At 39.3% G+C, this 18,642-nt stretch overlaps 2 protein-coding genes across 3 annotated transcripts; one reads left to right on the top strand and one right to left on the bottom strand.

Annotated features, from left to right (window-relative positions):
- Positions 1 to 7,030: 7,030 nt before the first annotated feature.
- Positions 7,031 to 11,730, top strand: LOC115669020 (probable proteasome inhibitor). 2 transcript variants are annotated; one of them, XM_056312014.1, is made up of 9 exons: positions 7,035 to 7,305; positions 7,388 to 7,551; positions 7,649 to 7,795; positions 9,246 to 9,335; positions 10,253 to 10,330; positions 10,424 to 10,458; positions 10,553 to 10,616; positions 10,702 to 10,779; positions 11,281 to 11,730. In XM_056312014.1, the coding sequence occupies exons 1-9, from the start codon at positions 7,120 to 7,122 to the stop codon at positions 11,351 to 11,353; spliced, it is 915 nt and encodes a 304-aa protein (XP_056167989.1). In that variant the 5' UTR covers positions 7,035 to 7,119; the 3' UTR covers positions 11,354 to 11,730. The 2 variants fall into 2 exon arrangements, with proteins under 2 accessions (XP_056167992.1, XP_056167989.1); XM_056312017.1 differs by lacking the exon at positions 7,649 to 7,795 and having other exon boundaries at positions 7,031 to 7,305.
- Positions 11,731 to 12,927: 1,197 nt separating this feature from the next.
- On the bottom strand, positions 12,928 to 17,801 carry LOC115686284 (spermidine synthase 1). The gene is made up of 9 exons (XM_030611516.2): positions 17,511 to 17,801; positions 15,741 to 15,817; positions 15,520 to 15,642; positions 14,538 to 14,642; positions 14,186 to 14,258; positions 14,011 to 14,082; positions 13,715 to 13,910; positions 13,282 to 13,411; positions 12,928 to 13,197 (listed from the first exon to the last, which is right to left on the bottom strand). The coding sequence occupies exons 1-9, from the start codon at positions 17,689 to 17,691 to the stop codon at positions 13,132 to 13,134; spliced, it is 1,023 nt and encodes a 340-aa protein (XP_030467376.1). The 5' UTR covers positions 17,692 to 17,801; the 3' UTR covers positions 12,928 to 13,131.
- Positions 17,802 to 18,642: the final 841 nt, after the last annotated feature.

Here is an 18,642-nt window from a genome sequence, read left to right as displayed (position 1 = left end):
GCCGGCACTGGCGACCGGCCACAGGCCAAGGCCGGTGAGGGCTGGATCCTTGCCGCCACCCTCGTCGGATCTGGCGAGGGCGGCGGCGCGGGTCGCCCTCGTCGAATTCGGAAAGGGTGACCCTTGCCCAGGCCGCGAGCCGCCCTGCCGATACGGCGAGGGTCAGAAGGGCGACCTCGCCGATCCGTGAGGCGACCCTCGCCCGATCCGGTGAGGGCGGCTCGCCCGGGCCATGAGGGTCCAGTCCTCGCCCTCACTGGCCCTGGCCTGTGGTCGGTCACCATACCGGCCACAAAGAAGAAGAAGAAAAAAAATTATTTTTCACTTCTAATTCTGTTCCAAAACTGATTCTGGGAACAAATTTGTGCCCGAGAACAAAAAATTTACCAAACAGATTTCTATTCTTTTTTTGTTTTCGAAAACAAAATAATAGAATCTGTCACTATTTGGCAAGTTACCAAACGTATCCTTAGAATTTTCAAAAAAGGCATCATATTGTATTTGAATTTATTGAGAATCCTCTTCCATCGAGCATTTGGGATTTGGTGGATATGAATCAGTATCACATTGCATATTGAACTCACACTTTCCAGCAATTTTAGAACAAAGCACATCTTAGTAAAGTATTTCTAGGAAATTGCAAGCACATTTCAAAACAAGCACGTCCTCACCATAATGAACCAAATGGCAACTACATGGCATGTTTAGTGTCCACTCCAAGTTAAATACTGGCTGACGTGAACAAACAATCAATACTCTGCTAATGTGAAACAACAATATCAAGTAAAGAGTTGGACAAAATATGCCGAGTCAATTTCAAATGTATCATAGTCCACATTTCATAACACACGTGAAAAAGAGTTTGCCATAAAATCACAAGAGCAAGCAAAGTAAATTAACCAAGGAAAAATGAACACAGATCTCTTGTTCTCAAGAATTAAAAGGGCAAGCAAAATGGCCTTGAGAACTCAAGCTTTGAATCCATAATCAACTAAGTCTACAAAGGATCCACAACCCATCTCCAACTTAAAGCTTGATCACAACATTCATCAATAAAGGATTGCTCCAAGTTCCAGCTACCTAAAAGCAAAATAAACAATAAATATATATATGATCACTCAACATTTGTTCTAAATTAGATTTACTAGAAATAAAACACAAACAATTAATAGAAAACCTCACCACGTATATTCCTTCCGCTTCAACCTGTAAACACTACCTATCATCAAAACACAACACATATTTAACAAAAAGAAGAGATTAAATAAAGCATTTTTAAGGCCATTAGCTAGAGAGTGAACTTAGGCTTAGGTATAAAGCCTAACTGCTATATATTGTTGTATGATTTATCTTTATTATTCATCATCTGCTCTACATGTTCACTATCATCACACACGCTAATCAACATTTTACATTATCTCCTTTGCTAATTGTTATGTTATTCCACAAAAGATTTTCAGTATCGTCACTCAACCTAGTTGACCCCACTTCTATGTTGTATTGTTAACCTCAACAACAATTGGTTAAAGAGGCTATCACATGCGATCGATTATCCAAATCCACCTCCCAATCGTGACTACCCATGACTTATTAATTAACAAAATAATAATCAATAATCACAGTGCACAACTTGTGTGGCAGCACATTGAACCGTTCGGTAATTACTATCAATAAGTTCACTCAAATTCTAGCGATTCAGAGGTTATTATATGCATCACACACAATTGGTCAAATTGGGCTCAAATTAAATGAAAATCCATCGTCCATGTGGTAAAGTAACATCACTAAGCATGGGCCAAATAATTCAAAACAAGAGTAAGGAGCGGGCTCAACACATCAACCAACACTTAAAAACAAAATCCTGATTTAGGCCTTAACCTTCTGAAGGTGCCAGCTTTTAAGATATGTCCTAAGCCAGTCTAATGTGATTCAAGTTTAATGGGCCAGATATGGTTTTAAAGCTTAGGTTGTCTATTTTATTTCTCATGATAAATGCATTGGAAGTCTTAAAATTTCTTACGAGAGTGCAATTAAGTCTAAAAACTCTCAAAAAATGCAATTAAATCCTAAAACTTGTCACGAAGTGAAATTGAATCATAAAATTTTTAAAAAGTGCAATCAAGTTCCTAAAAATTGTCAAGTTGATCCAATTAATTCTTTTCTTTGGTTGCATTTTTTGAAATTTTTAGGACTTGATTGCACTTTTGTGACAAGTTTTAAAATTTGATGGCACTTTTTAAATGTTGTAGGAATATATTGCACTTTCGTAACAAGTTTTAGGACTTTATTGTAATTTTTGAACGTTTTATGATTTAATTACACTTTTATGATAAATTTTAGAACTTCAAATGCACGTATCCCTTATTTCTCTAATTGACAACTTTCTAAGGTAAGGCCCACAATTTTCCAAAATTAAAGAGTCAGCCCAATTGATTAGATTGATCCCTGAACTTAAACTGGCACTTTACAAGCCCATTCTATCAAACCAACTTAAGCAATATGAAACTAATATGATTGGAAAGCTCTTGAAGTCCCCTAAAACTCTCTAGTTTATCACTTTCTGAAATTTTCATGTTAAGAATCTATCATCTTAAGATTTTTAAGATATGTCAGTTAGGCCACCTAATTTGGTTTAACTGATTTCAACCGAGACCATGGGGGGCTTAGCCTGGGAACATGATGTCCAATTTTGGCCCATAATATATCAAATCGAAGTCCCAGACATTCTCTACATTTCATTAATGATTTTCCTTAATTTTGCCATTTACTAATTGAAATTTCCTCGCTACTATAGAGAATTTCAATAAGAGAATTTCCTAATTACTACACAGGACTCTAAATCAGAGAATTTCAATTAAGCCATTCATCAGCACTAAGTGTCCAAATCTTAAAACTGACTCTATTGAATCCAATTTAAGCTTGATCGACCTCATTCAACACTCAATTGACAACATTTAACATCATCAATCGATCAAACCTAAAGCACATGACAAATTTTGTGAAGAATCAACACATCATCAAATCGGTTTCCCTTAAAATGAACATACACACTTTTCATCAATCTCCTCCCCCACTCAAGCTCAAATTCAAGTTCAATTGAACCTTAGGAACTTCAGCTAGCGGGTAGTTTGATCCTATAACAAGCCCTAATGATCAAAGCAAGTTCTATGAATTTCTAATACATAAAATCAATTTCTGGCAACTTTGTCAAAATTCCAACACGCTTCATTAAAGCTTAACAAGTTCACTCGATTTCTCTACAAATTCAACAAGCTTCAACCAAATTCTAACACATTCAAGACATAATAGAGGTATGGATTGAAGACACATTGAACTTCAAACATCATTTCAAAGAGAATCACCATAGATCATTTGAGCTTGTATCTATTTCATGCATGGAGATAGTAGGCCACACCTAGAGCATGCAATTCCTAAACATCACAAGCTTATTTAAATAATATCAATCCACAAATCATGCTCATCATGCCTTATTCAAGATGTTCAGCTCATAGATTGAAGTTAAACCTCAATTCCTAAACTACAATTGTAAAAAAAAAAAAAATGGAGAGGGAATTGTGTATTGAAGTGAGTGTTTTCTTGTGAGCCCCTCCCAAAAAATCAAAGTGGCGTCCAATTGCTTGTTTTGGAAGGAAAGAAAGAGTTCTTTTTTGGTGCACCTATTCTCAACCATTAAATGTAATGATAATCCAATGGCTGAGACTTTTGCTTGGGGATAAAGGCCTCGTAGAGAAGGAGAATATTATTTTGCCTTCTAATTGGCTAGCCAATCATTTGCAAGGATAAGTTTTAGTGACTTGTTCAAGAATGAGTGGTTACAATTACAAATTAATCAAGGGCTTAGATTAATTGGCTGATGGGCAAGGGAATTGACCAAGGAAGAGTCAAATTGCCTTCTAAGTGATAAAATGGGCGCCGGATTGATGGTTTATTGGGCCGAGCTTAATGGTTGAGGGTTGGGTCAGACCGGGCCAGGTCCTCATGACCATTCCTCATATTCAGTATTTGTCCTAGGTGCTAGGTACACCATGCAATTGTATTTATTAAGCCCAATTTGACCAAAAAAAATTAAGTTGACTTTATCATAAAAGGTCAACCAATGATCATTAATGCTCTTCTAAGATTGATTGGCTCCCGAAGCTTTGTTGGTCAAAATTTTGGTAATCGGATCCAAAATCTCTAAACTGTATTGTCTCGGAGCAAATCTGCAGAAGAAAACATATCGAAAAAAATAATCACAAAACAATGGAATTACGACATTTTCAATTGAATGTTAAATTTTGTCAAATTGACTAAAAGGTCAATCGAAAATTTTACTCTTTGACTTATTCATGAATGGCCTATGAAATGTGATTTAAATGCTATGAATCTATTCAATATGTGTGGATAGAGTGTAATGAATACAGAGTTGCATAAGTTGACTATTTTTTTTGGTTGAGGATCAAAATCTGTCACGATAAGAGATATTGAAATTTGAAATGATTTTTTTTATAAATGTACGTTTGACTTGTCAGAGAAATTCAATGATCAACAATTGTCATCTTCAAAATATCATAGATGATTTTCTCAATATTGGTTAGTGGGCATTTAGAACGTTCTTGGTTGATCCGAGCCTCCACTAGTCAGTTTTTTATTTTCCCTCATCTTATGTCATTTTAAGTTGCGTTTGGTCGTATGGATCTTTAGTCAAGATAGGACTTAATATGATAAGAAATCAAAAATTTTGTTGTATCATATCCACTGTTTGGTAAATCGCAATAATAATGCTAAAAATTTTCGTATCCTATCTTATTCATTGTTCGGTTTGAATGACATGTTAGTGTAAATGAATCTGAAAAAGCACAAATGGAGACGGTAAGAATTTCTAATGATTCACAGCTAAAGAAATCACAAATTCACAAATATAGATAACTTCCATCGATCAATCCAAGATTATTGGACGATGTGAATCTTAAATAGCAAATAAGCTCATTGCAGCATCCTAGAGTTATATCTTCGACTACGACAATAAATGTAAACGAGCACCAACAAGATCAACGAGGTAAGTCAGCTAGCGAATGTTAAATCAAGTAAGAGAGTGAAAACACAATCATTCATCTTCGCACTTCTGAAAAATATAGTGCTTCGTCTCTTTCCCCACTTTTGTGAAGCTTCAACGTGAACTAGAGAGCTAGAGGGAAAAGGAGTTTAGACTCTTTTGATACTTTCGCAAACTTTTGATGTGAGCTACAGAATTGCGAAAGAGAAAGAGTTTCAACTCTCCCGCCATTTTCGTGGAGCTTTGACTTGAATCAAAAAATTATGAAGGAGAATGACACGAAGAGTGTAGGTATTTTTAAAATCTCATTGCCCTTGATTCCTCAAAAATTAGAAAGATCATCTTTAAATTTGAATTTGTTCCTTCAAAATATGGGTTCTTTTACTTTTTTTTATTTATTTATTATTTTCCCTTTCTTTTTTTTAATTCTTTTTTATTTCCTTCCGTCATTCCTTAATCCTATTTTATTAAATAATCAACTATACTAATATACCTAAAATATGTAGTAAATATACATATTAAATATATAAAAAAGAATATATTATAGAACAGAAAGAAATTCACATTTATATAGGAATAAATTAAAACAAAAATTGTTTTTTATTTTGAATTTTTTTATAATAGAATTTAATTATTATTTAATTATTATTAATTTAAAAAGTTTGTTATTTGAAAAAAAAAATAGCTTTTATATCATGGATATAAGAAATCATATTCATCTTTATCCTACCTCATCATGGGATATTTTTATCTAGACTATATCCCCATATATCCCACATTATTCTATTTATCCCGTCTTGAATAGGGGCCGAACACAAGATATGATGAATTTTATCTTATCTAGACTTTTATCCTGCCTACCAAACATAACTTTATGATCTATTTGAGATTACTTTTACCGTAGAAGTATCGAGGACATCCAGCATGGTTAAACACGTAATCCAAACATAATTTTTCAGGTAACTTTCGAGTCACCTCTGATTAACTGTTCACTTTGCAGGAATTCATGATGTGGCAAGGATTAGTCAAATCATCTCTCCACTTGAAGCTGTGATTTTTATATTTTTGCTTTTTTTATGGCAGCATGTTAACAAATGATCATGTGTCGACTTAGAGTTTTCCTTCATAGGATAAAACATTATAAAAAAAAAAGTAATTTTACTGCATTCCATGATAGAAATAGTATTCACTAGTTCCGTAAGTTATACTAGTCTTGGCTAAGTGTTCTAGTTCCAATATCTTTGCTTGTTTATTGATTTCATTCATTAAAATCTTGGATTGTTTAAGAAGGATATTTTATATATAAGAAAACATAGAAAAAAGAGTTTACTTGATTGCATTTAGCATTTTCCTGTCTGGCCAGTCTCGCTAGCATTTACTAGTTTCAGTTTTTTTCTCCTAGAATATGAATGTCATTCACACCCATGCAATTAAATTATTATAATTGATTTATCATTATCATTAGGGGTGAGGATCGTTCGGGTGGGTGGTGGTTCCCACCCTGGAACCGGGATCTGCCCGTCGGTTCCATGGTTCGGGCGGTTTCCGGTTCCTTTATATACCCCTAATTATCATGCTCGTGTAGCTTTAGTTAGGGATTTCACGAATTAGCATCATCTTTGCACATTTAAAGCAGTTGCATCGTTACTTGCCATTTTTCAGATATCATGAATTAGGAAAGACATCGAAAATACATGTTTGCATATATTAGATTTAAGACACATTTCCTAAAGATAAATTCTCAAAATAAATGTTTCATTCGGGATCACACACAACTAAACCAAAACAATAAGCCCATCTTCTTAAGCAGAAGAACGAGTTAAACGGGCGAGAATCTAGGCCCGCCCAATCAAATGCTTGGGCCCACAGCTCGCGGATCAGGCCCGTTCACGATGGAGCGGGCCCAATAGGCCCAATGGTTGAGGACCGTTTTGGTAATTTTACCTTTCCTCTTCTCTGCTTTTCGGGGAAGCTACGCGCACCGCCTCTTCAAGTCTTCCCGATGGATTCGTTGAGAAACGGTTAAGCTTTCCGTTCAAGCTAGGATTTCCGGATCGACGGCGATGGAGTCCGAGAAGTCCAAAGCCGTGATCGGCGTCGTGCGAGCGTCCAGGCCTCTCTTCCGGAGCCGGCACGACCGCCTCGCTTTCGCCGTCCACGCGTCCTTCCTCGCCTCCGGCTACTCCCTCGCCGCCACCGGACGCGCCGCCTACGCCGCCGACGCTCTCTCCTCCTCCGCCGGTGAGTATGTTCGAGCGTCGTCCTGTTCTCGAAACGGATTTCTCTGACCTAAGAGCTTCGGATTTTTGGTTCCTGGTCGTTCCAGAGGAGGTCGGGATCGAGCGCTGGAACGAGGCCGATGACGAGTATGCGTTCGTGTACGTGAGTCCCGAGGACTCGAAGAAAGTCTTGGTGAAGTGTCTCGCGATGGACGACAAGCTGGCCGTGGATGCTTTGAAAGACGGGGCTGCTGAGCCTGTTCATCTCGAAATTGAGTATGCTGTACTACACTTTCGAGCATCTTCTGTTTGGTTCTTCGCTTTTCGGTTCTAAATTCTTGATTGCTCGATGTTTTGCATCGCCGACTGGCAGTATCGATGAGTTCATTGTGGAGGATGGAGCCGCGAGTTACTCTGGTCAGTTCAAAAATCTGGATAAGTTGGTGAAGAGTTTGGATACGGAGATATTGTCGAAATTGGATGGCTCATCGAGGCCTAGTTCGTCGACGAATGCTGTCGGGTAATTTGGTTTGTTTTATGTATTATGCCGATGGCGCCGTTTAGGTAATTTATTTTGCTTAGGAAGATAGTTCTTTTGACTGTGGATGAGATTGATAAGCAAGGGGAAAGGATGCACCTTTGCACGAGTGGATGAAAAAAATTTGGTTGCTGTGGAATTTTATCGAATTCCATCTCAGAATTTGACGCTGTTTTGGCTCTAAAACATAGCTCGAGATTTATGGAGTGCTGTCGGAGGGTCTTGCAGTATATTACCTAGTTGTCTGTGCTTTTTATTTTTTTGGTTATTTTCCAAGTTTGAACGTGTATGAATTCATTTGAGGATGACTGAAATGCAGTCCCATACTTGACTGAGCTGGATCATGGTGTTCGTATTTGTTTAAAAACGATAAATTTTTTTCTTTTACCACTTTTACTTGGCAATGAAGTTAGATGATTTGTGCATTGCATTTATACACCAGTCAAGACCATAAATGCTTATGCATTGGGGATGCTTGTTTTAACTGCTCTTCTAAATTGTATGAGAGTGATCTGATGACTAAGAAGTCTGCCAAAGTTTTGTCAAGGGGGAAGACAATGTAGTGCTGTCAATCAAGAAAGTTGCTTGGGGAAATACTTTTTGATTTCTTCCCTTGGCTCAAATCGAGAACATCCGGTTTGGTCTGGCTCTAGCCTTTTGACTTTAGCTATGCTTCTGACTCTTTCTTGTCTTAGTTGGAGGGGTTCTATATGTAATCTTTTACTTGCTTAATATGTTCCATGGAAAAGGGGTACCGACTGAATTATAAAAGTAAATGACGATTTTGGTCTTTGAATATACTTCCTATGCCCGGCCAGAGAAGTTCATTCTGCAATTCTATGTGATTTACTCCTTCTCTTTTGTTGGAAATATGATTTTGCCATGGTATGATCATGTCCTATTTAACTTTTATGAACTTCTTGTTTGGGCACAAGCAAGTATTATATAGTTATTTGACTTGAATCTCATTTGATGCAATTAAGCTGTCTGTGTGAATTGGGAGATAGGTCTTCAAATCCTTTCCATTCTATGTTGTAGAGGACCTCGTTTACTCTGCGTAATGATCTATATGCATACGTACTTGCATGTGTTGTATGGTGTGTTATAATCTCTTCTCCAATGAGAAATGCTTGATAATGGTCTTATCGAGTATCCTGTGTTCCACATGAAAACAAACAATTGTTTAGAATGTGAGTTGGTTTCTAGTGATGAAGTCTATCAAATTGATCATTCACTTGTTCTGCTATTGTCATATAAGGCAGCGACACTATGGGCATTTAAGGTACAGCGGTGGGTAAAATGAAGTTTTAGATGATTGCCTGCTTTAACATGTGCGTTCCTTTTGGATGCATAGCTAGATTTTGCATTGAGTCAGATTTTTCATCTTCATTTCTACGCTTTATATATTAAAGGATGTCTTCTTCATTTTCAGAAGAGAAAATAGTGAAGGATCGAGACAACGTATCAATGAGCCTGGTCTTGCACCTCGTGAACCTTGGAGTCCACAAGTTCATCCTTCAGGGTCTCTCTCTCTCTCTCTCTCTCTCTCTCTCTCTGTTTGTGCCCTCGCGTGCAAAGATCCTGACAATCTTATCCAGTGTCTTTTAAACTGAGGGCAATGAAAGTACCTAATTACTGCTAGAATTTTGGTTTGAGAGACGTGAAAGCTGAACTGCTAATGTTGACAAGTTCCTAAGGTTGTCCTATTTTGAAAATCTATTGCATCTAGAATGTTGCACACTGAAGTATTTAACATTGTCCCCTTGGAGTTGCTGTACAGCAAGTCTAATTATTTTTGCTCTATGAGACTCTTGATAATAATTATCTTCTCCATTACTCTTGTCAGCTATGGAACACAATAAAGGGGTGGGAAATGCCTACATTGTGATATGGCAGTTCTGGTGAATTCAATGTTGCTGGAACAGGATATAGCCAGAATAACTGAACAGGAGAGACGTAGAAAAAGCAAGTAACATAGAATGAATATGTATCAGTCTCTTATCAATATAACAAAATGTGGGAGGAGCTCTCTATACCGTGGATAACAAGAGTTTAAGGATCAACATATATTCTGTTCTGTGATGTGTGGAAGATGAGAGTATTGCATGTTTAAATATGATATTCATGAATTGGTTCGGGTGTGAAGTAGTAGTTGGATAGCCAGCTTAGAGCAGTATAATCCTCTTTGTCTATGAGACCTCTTTGTTTGGTTCATATAGGAAATATCTTGCCACTTCCGATTATATGCAAGTAGATTGTGTGAATTCTTATCTATCAAAATGTTTTTCAATAAGCCTACCTTCTCACTTATTTTGATATGTTGTACCATAATTTTTGCCCGAAAGGAAAAAGGTTAGTGTTCTATTGTTGCTTCTTGCATTGAATGCTTTTTTGGTTTCTTTCCTCTCTCTCTCTCACTCTCTTTCTTTTTGTGCACAGAGTTGTATGTCCTCCTGTTTATCCTCTTGGTGGCAACGACCTTTTTCCTGGGCCTGGGGCCGGAATGTACCCAACCAGGTTCCTTGCTGATCTTTGCTTATTATACTTTTTTATTAATGCTTGGCGTTCCCTGATTGATTAGAGATGATTTTTCTTTAATTTTTAATGCAGGGGTGGTTATGGTAGCAGTGGGAGTATCCTTTTAGGTTTGTGTAGTTTCTTTGTAAATTAATCATTTATAGTTCTTTCACAATCACTGTTTTTCGAGAGGTTAACAAGTGTAGCAATCTGAGCATACAGGACCCAATGATCCCAGTTGGTTTGGCGGAGATGCTGGACACCCTGGTTTCCCCGGAGCCCAACCGTGAGTGTCTTCTCTCCCTGTCTCCCTGTCTCCTCTCTTTGTGTGCGCACACGCCTGTTGACCTCCACTTGATCATTTGAAACAGAGGTGTCCCTCCGGGTGCTCGTTTTGATCCATATGGTCCACCTGGTGTGCCTGGTTTTGAGCCTAGTCGATTTGTCAGGTAGTTATATCTTCTTTCCTTGACAATTGATTGACTTCTCTTATCTGGAGTCTGGTCTCACATACTCATTTCATTTGTGGCCAATAGACATTCTAGTGTCTCGTTTTACTGGAGTTTGGTGTGGGAATCGATTGTGACGGATTAATAAAAAGAGAGAGACAAGGCCATGGAGTATAAACGCATGTTCAAATTTCTAATATGAGGTTTTGCAGGGTTAAGAAAATCTTGTTTTTGGTCATTTGGCTAATAGCTTAGGAAGGCAATAATAATGAAAGGAGCAAACTAATACACAGTTACAATCTATAAGTGGTGATTCAGTTAAATGATAGCTTAAATGTTTTTGTTGGGCGAGACTGAGAGAATCTTCATTTTGAATGAATCCAATGTTCGTATCAATTCTGATTGCGTGATGGAATGCCGATTCCATGTGGGCTTAGATTTTTCTTTTCTTTTGAAATTTAAATTAGTCTTTTACGTCTTTGCCAAACTTCATACCTACAGAAACCCGAGGAGACCTGGTGGCGGGACACACCCAGACTTGGAGCACTTCCGGGACGGTTCGGATTTCATCTGAATCTAACAGTTTGTAGATTCTAGCCTTTTCTATGAGAAGACAATCCAAATGGAAGAGAGATGGCAAGAGTCAAATGTTGCTGCTCAGAAACATTCTCCTTTTCCCCCTTTCTTAGTCCTTATAATCTGGCTTTCTGTCTGCCTGAGTCGAATGGTTCTGTATATTATTATGTCGATAAGTTTTTCATTGTGATGGTAACGGTTTAATTTGCGTTGCAACTTCGAATGTGAAAACTTGGCTCTGGCGCATCCTGCCGATCTCTTAGCTGCGGCGGATGAGTTTTTTCTTCAATAGCCTTTAACATGTGAAATTTTTCACGGTAAACAAATGTTGATACTTAAATTTATATTTATATATACACACACATTTGCATGATCTTTTTTAAAATTTGTATAATAGTTAAATTTTCACGGGAGAGCAAAAACGGATTTGTTAGTAAAATTTAGTTTGAAACCGGTCTGGTTTAAAACAAACAACAATTGTAAGGGTGAGTAAAAGAATTGGACCGAACTAGACCAAAATGGCCGGTTCTGGGTGATTCTGCAGGAATCAGTCTGGCTCCCTATTTTTAAAATTTGAAATCGGTGAATATAGGTCTGATTTTTAGTTTCAGTTGTGGATCCACCCACTTGGATTGCTCAGATTGGATTGAAATATCATTTTGCTAATATCATGAGTCTATGGAGAGAGAGAGGAGATAGAGAGGAGAGGGAGAGAGACGGCGGCCGCGGCTATGAAGATGGAGAAGGAAGGTGTTAAGAAATAGACGGATTCGAAAGTCAATCTCCTCCAAGACGGACTCATCGACGTTGGCACTGGTTTTTCAGCCTCTATGGCTATGGAGAAGGAGAAGATGAACGTGATCCTCGTCGACAAATTCGGAGATAAAGGAGCAATGGGTTGAGATGAGCGTGATTAAGGGATGGAAAGTGTACATCGACAGTGCATGTCGCCACCACACAAGCGTGTCCTTATCACATAAATTACTTCCTCTGTTAAGGACTGTAGATTTTTAATAGTCTAGTTAAAACAGAAAAGGCCGAAAGAGGAGCCACTATTTCACTGTAGTTGCAAGAATGCGGAAGCCCCATCAACAGATACTGCCCCAATCAACTGCTCCTACCCTGTGTATTACTTTAAACTTGCAGCAGCACCGATCTAGAACTCCAATTTTCCTAGTATGTAATAACTACTTGCGTTGATTTATCGTGTACATTTATAAATGTCCTTGCATATATTTTCAACTTTGCGACGAACTTGAGAGAGTCCGAACAAACTTGCAAGTCCGTCGCTCGCAACCAGAGCATGTACCACATGATCCAACAAAAATTAAGGGGCAGGGCGGGGCTGGGCTGGTCAGGTGAATCTCAACCCCTTGCTCTAAAGAAACATGTTGAGAATGCAGTTCCAAATGCAGAAAAGAGAAATGCCATCTCACGAGAAACATCTATCGGCGCGACTTTAGGATTCCAGACATGCACGGGCGTGGCAATACGCTACTGAGTTGCAGAAAATTGATTACAAATCGAAAAGAGGCGCAACTGGTTAGCCAATGAGTCTGAACCCAGAACGGATATAAGAATAAAATTGGATTTATCAAAGTGTCCAGCAATAATATATAGCCTGGGGCGAACGCTGCTGCGATCATATATGCAAACCTCAACTTATTTCATGAACTTTAGCCAAACGCACCACTTTCATTGAGGATGGGGAGCTCAAAACACCGGGTAATATCTCTTCTTTGCTCCATTATGCTGCTACTGAAAAGAAGAAATTCCTCAACGAGCCTTCGCATCGATTACCTTCTTCGCAAAGGAGGGCAAACAGAATGCCGCTGTATGAATCTGCAGAAGGTTTTTATTATGATGTCAGCATATGTAAGAATGACCACATTCTTCGGACGATGGACCAAAAAAACCAAATTGTACCTCTGAGTTGTAGAACTTCAGTGGCCGTTTAGTCTTGCTAAGAGTTCCATCGACGTCTATGGGATTCACTGGATGCTTGAAATCAACAGGTGGTCCCTCCGTTGAGCAAAGCATGAAACCGATCACCCCACTGAAAGATCATTACGGAGCTGTCTTAGTTCACAGAGTCATCAGCATCATAAACCGCCTCACACCTAGATCTTATAGATATGAGAGCAACCATGAAGATCACAGGAATGAACAGTCGATATAATGCTTCTATTGAAAATACAAAAATTCGAGCTAAACTGCCTATATTTTGGAAAACAGAGCCCGTCAGTCCCTGCTTGGAACAGGGAAGATTCATGCTAAAAAGTGAAACTGCATAAACTATTGACAAGTCCATCCCCCTGTACCAAACTCAAAACTTATAGAAAATGAGAGAAGCACGTGCCTGGGGTACGTAGGCACAGTGGTCCATGCATAGTTAACTGAGCCTTTGAATATCTGACGGCAATTCGCAACAATGTCCTCGATAATGTGCATGTGAAGCCATATACTTTCTGCCTGAGTGCACATAACTCCTCCTGGACGGAGAGCCCTCCCAACAGACTCAAAAAAGGGCTTCTCAAAAAGTTCTTGTGCAGGACCTGGACAACACCAATGGGGTGGTTGAAGGAGTTGGGTAAGAAAATGATAGAAAAGCCAGCCCAGAAGAAATATGTTAAGGAACTTCAGAAATATCCTTACCAATAGGATCTGAAGAATCAACTATAACCGCATCATAAGTTCCTTCAGGTACAGCTTTCAAGAAAGCGACTCCTGAACAATAAAGACGAAATGCCCCAACAGGTGAAAATGGAGTTGTGAAGAGACAAGAACCAAAAAGATGCAAAAGAAACAGAAGAAAAATTAGTAAATATACCGTCGCCAATGTGGAGGGTGACACGGGGATCGTCATAACCAACTGCAACATCAGGAAAGAATTGTTTCGAAACCTGCAAAGCAGAGATGGAATGAACAAATATCTATACTTGAATCCCAAATGTGATTGATAAAACTGGCATAGGTGTTGCGAGTACATTAAATACTCTGAAGGTACACCCTATTATTTACGAAAAGAAATTCATACAGCAGATTCTCAAACTATTGTATGATCATTTAGGATATAGTCGAGGTGGACTGAGGAGAAAATAATGAATAATCTAGTCGGTTTTGAGTAAAACCTAAAAATTGACTGACAGAACAATAATTAAGATGTCATCAGCTTCACTCACATCAACCACCATCTTGTCAATCTCACATATGTCAATTTGTTCGACAGAAGAGTGGCGAGACACTTCACGAAGAACTCCCCCGTCCCCTCCACCAATGACAAGTACCTGAAAAATGTGCATTGAATTTGAAGAATCAGAGGTGAGAACCAAACCAGAACTATTCCTTTTTTCTAGGACCTGTTCACTAATTCATAGCAAGGAGATGATATTGTTGTGATAGAGCTAGCATAGTAGCATCCAATTGTAAACTTATATATGCGTTGTCAACATTGCATGATTGTAAAGTTCAACCACCGCACCTGCTGCAGAAGTAACATACTCCATAGCATATATAGTCTCTTTCAAAGTCTTCATTGACAGTCTTCTTAATCTAAAGATATCCATTCAATCAAAATGACTAAAACTATCGATCTTCTATTTATTTAAACTTTTTATTGCCTTCCACTAGTGAGGTAACTCCTCATGAGGAAAAGAAAAGTACATAGTTTACTAAAAGAAACCTTTATAATTGCTCAAAAATTTATCCGCTTCGACTCAAGGTAAAAAGTTCTCTGTCAAAATTACCAACTCAGCATATTCCCTTCCTTCAAAGAGTTCAAAGGTCCCGGTTAATTAAAAAAATCGTTCCTTTCCTAAAGCATCTACATTATCGATACATCTTCACACATGCACACATTACAGGAAGAGTAATAATTAAAAAGGAACACCGCTCAGTTTGCAAGAAAGGGCTATTAAAATAAGTTCCATAGTACTCCTACTTCAGTGAAAATGCAATAACCAAGGAAAGAACGCAGCTAACCTTAAAAGAAGGTATTTGAGCTCTCAAAAAACACACAAAGCAATTCTAATTATATGTGCATATTTTCCAAGGCAAAAGTAGACAATAAAATGTCGCAGTTAAAATATATTCAGATATCATCATCAATTTTCATATCAATAAATGTATACTAAGCAAGTCAGTGTCCAACAATAACATGAATACCTTCTTTGGATTCGGAATTGAGCAAAGGGGAAGATGAGTTATCATTTCTTGATATGCACACTCATCTCTCTCGGTAAGCTGAATCACCCCATCCAAGACAAGAACTTTTCCGTAAGTTGACGACTGCAGGAGGAGAATCATGATTAAGTTCAATTATCATGGTGTCATACGGAAGTTATTGTACATGACAAAATTATGATATATCGGCGAAGAGAAAATACCTGGAAAACCATAACATTCTGGTAGTCTGATTTTCCTTGGAATAAGATATTATCCACCTTTAACGAATGTGCTTCCCCTGGTTAACGTCGGAAATTTATTTTAAGCAGGGATAGACAAAAACAAGCAAAATTATATTGGAGTTAACATACTTCTCTAGCCTCAAGATAAGGATTTGCCAACAATTCCGTATTTACTATTTCCACGAAGATATTGATGTCCGTATCATGAAAAACTTTGTAATAGCTATGAACGCTACATAATCTGAACCGTTAAAAAGTAAAGTTTCTCTTCCAAATTGCCAACTTACTAATAGAGCTTAACCGCTTAAACAAGTATTGGCCAAACCTGGCCCTCTAGTCTTTGGCAAAGGAAAAGGCAGAAGAGCCAAATGCAGGTCCTTATGTAGCTCTATAAAAATAATACCCAAATGACAATCCCTAAGTTAATATAGACAAGGAAAAACTCTTCAAATATATACCTAGAGAACTTTTAGAAAATAATGTACCCTCATTGAAATATGTTTCACTATTGTACAGATCATTTCTCTGTATGCCTTGAAACCATCTTTAAAAGTTTCATATTATTTTTCCTTAGTTAAAAACTAGAGCCAAGCAAACCAACAACAGAATAAAGAAGCAACAAAGTGACCAACCAACTTAGCATGACACCCATTAAAAAATAGATGGAGATACAAGTAAAGAGGAAATGCCCAGTAGAAACAACACTAAGAAGAAGTGCCGAAATCTCAACCTTTTACATTGAATGCCAGTCAAAGCACGTCACATGTCCGAAAGACGCGACCAATAGTAAAATATGTTTGAAATAGAGAGAAGAAAAGTCATGATGAAAAGCCAAAACCAAGTATAAAGTTTAGTATTTGCTCTTGTCTCCCCTATTTTTCACCTTTTCATGTTATCAAGAATAGAGGTGACCTTCAAGAAACATACACCAAGCTCAAACGGGGCATAAGGAAACCCAGGCCATGCTGTATAACCAAGTTTCATAGGTTAAAACTACAATTTGTCTTTTCACAGTCATCAGCAGTTGTCATCCGATTATGTCCGTCATCATCGGGAGGTCTTAAACAAATTTCTCGGTCTCTTTTGAGCATTTCAAGAATGAGAAACTAAACAAGAAAAAAGGTTAATGAAAAGGGAACAAACAAAATCCACAATATGCAGATTGTAGTGCTTTCAAACCTTTCTAGAAAAGTGAAAAAATTTAAAAAAATTTCAGAAAATTTTCATTTAAAATGCAAACTTTATCAAAGCAAAAGAACAAACGGCACCTAAAACACTTCATCCGACTACCCTTTGACAAAAAATAGTTAAAAAACGATAAGATATTTAACCTCGAATCACGCGGAATTGGTACACACAGTAACAACTCAAACAATTGGGGGAAAAGAACAGCTGAAGAAGGCATTCTGGAACGCATTTGATATGCGCAATTTAACAGCGAGAATGATGGGGACTTCAGATTTCCTTGCGGAAAAGAATAGGCAAACAGCAAATCAAGCAACGGGGCGGATACTCGCAACGAAATCTACGTCAAAAGGACGATCAGTTCCAACAATTACATTAGAACAAGGTCGAATCCAAAGCGAGAAGAGACCCCGTTTGCCCGCCCAGAAATCCAAACGAGCAAACGAGGGAGAGGCCCCAAAAAAAAAAAGGAAGAGGCTGCCCACGATTCCTCAACTCCAAAGCAACAAAGCAACGGCGCTCGGAGATTAGAAAGAAGAGAAGAGGGAAGAAGAAAACACCGACCGGGCCACATTGGACTAATCTCAGAGAACCACCCGGGAATAACAGAGGACATGCAGTGGGCGTTGTTATCCGAGCCCGCCGCTTCGACCTCCATGGTCACGGCGGACACTCCGTTCTCCTCGCCCTCTCTCGACCTCTTCACGGGCAAATCGGTGCAACCCACAACACCCTCTTCGGCCATAAGAAGAATACCCGGAGGGGTTGCCGTCTCTCTCTCTCTCTCGCTCTCTCTGCGTCTCTGGCTAAAACCCTTTTGAGTTTGTGGAGAGAAAAACCTAGTTGTACAGAAGAGGCTGCACCGCAGGATGTCGGGCGTCTCTCTCTCCTGGCTTTTATATATGCGTCCGTGTGTGTGAATGCAGCGGAAGGCACATTTCGGTGGAGTCGGGCATCGTGCACGCACGCACGAATCTGCTTAGGAAAGACGCGTCCGTGTTCGTTTTGGTGTGATCCGGGCCTCTCGGACAGCGTGTGAACCGATATGGCAAGGGCCGTTTGGCAAAGTGCTAAATAGTGAAAATTTCTGTTCTTTTATTTTCAGAAATAGTTTGAAAACAGAAATGCGTTTGGTAAACTTTTTGTTCCCGGGCACATTTTTGCAAAAATTTGTGCCGAGAAACAGTTTTGGAAGAGAAACAAGAAGTAAAAAAAAGTTCGCTTCTTGTTTCACAATTTTTAAGAATCGGTTTTTTTCTTCTTTTCTTTTTTTCTTTTCTTATTTTTGTGTTGTTCTTCCCTGGGCTGGGCCGGTCGCCGGCGACCGACCACAGCCCAAGGCCGGCGAGGGCGAGGTATGGACCCTCGCCGCCTGGGCGAGGCTGTCTCACCCAGATCGGGCGAGGCCGAGCCTCGCCGTCGGTCGCGACGGCGAGGTCGGCCTCCGCCCACGGCGAGGCTCGGCCTCGCCCGGATCTGGCGAGGCCGAGCCTCGCCGTCGCAACCCACGGCGAAGCCGACCTCGCCGTGGGTCGCGACGGCGAGGCTTGGCCTCGCCGGCCTTCGCCGTGGGTCGCGACGGCGAGGCTCGGCCTCGCCGGATCCGGGCGAGGCCGAGCCTCGCCGTCTCGGGCGAGGCCGACCTCGCGTCGCGACCGACGGCGAGGCTCGACCTCGCGGGCAGACCGCCCGGCGA

The sequence above is a fragment of the Syzygium oleosum genome, unplaced genomic scaffold, assembly GCF_021117445.2.
Source record: "Syzygium oleosum isolate NSW1041296 unplaced genomic scaffold, Sole_v2.1 Sole_v2.01, whole genome shotgun sequence".
In the NCBI taxonomy this organism is placed as follows: Eukaryota; Viridiplantae; Streptophyta; class Magnoliopsida; order Myrtales; family Myrtaceae; genus Syzygium; species Syzygium oleosum.
This window is presented reverse-complemented; position numbering and strand designations above follow the sequence as displayed.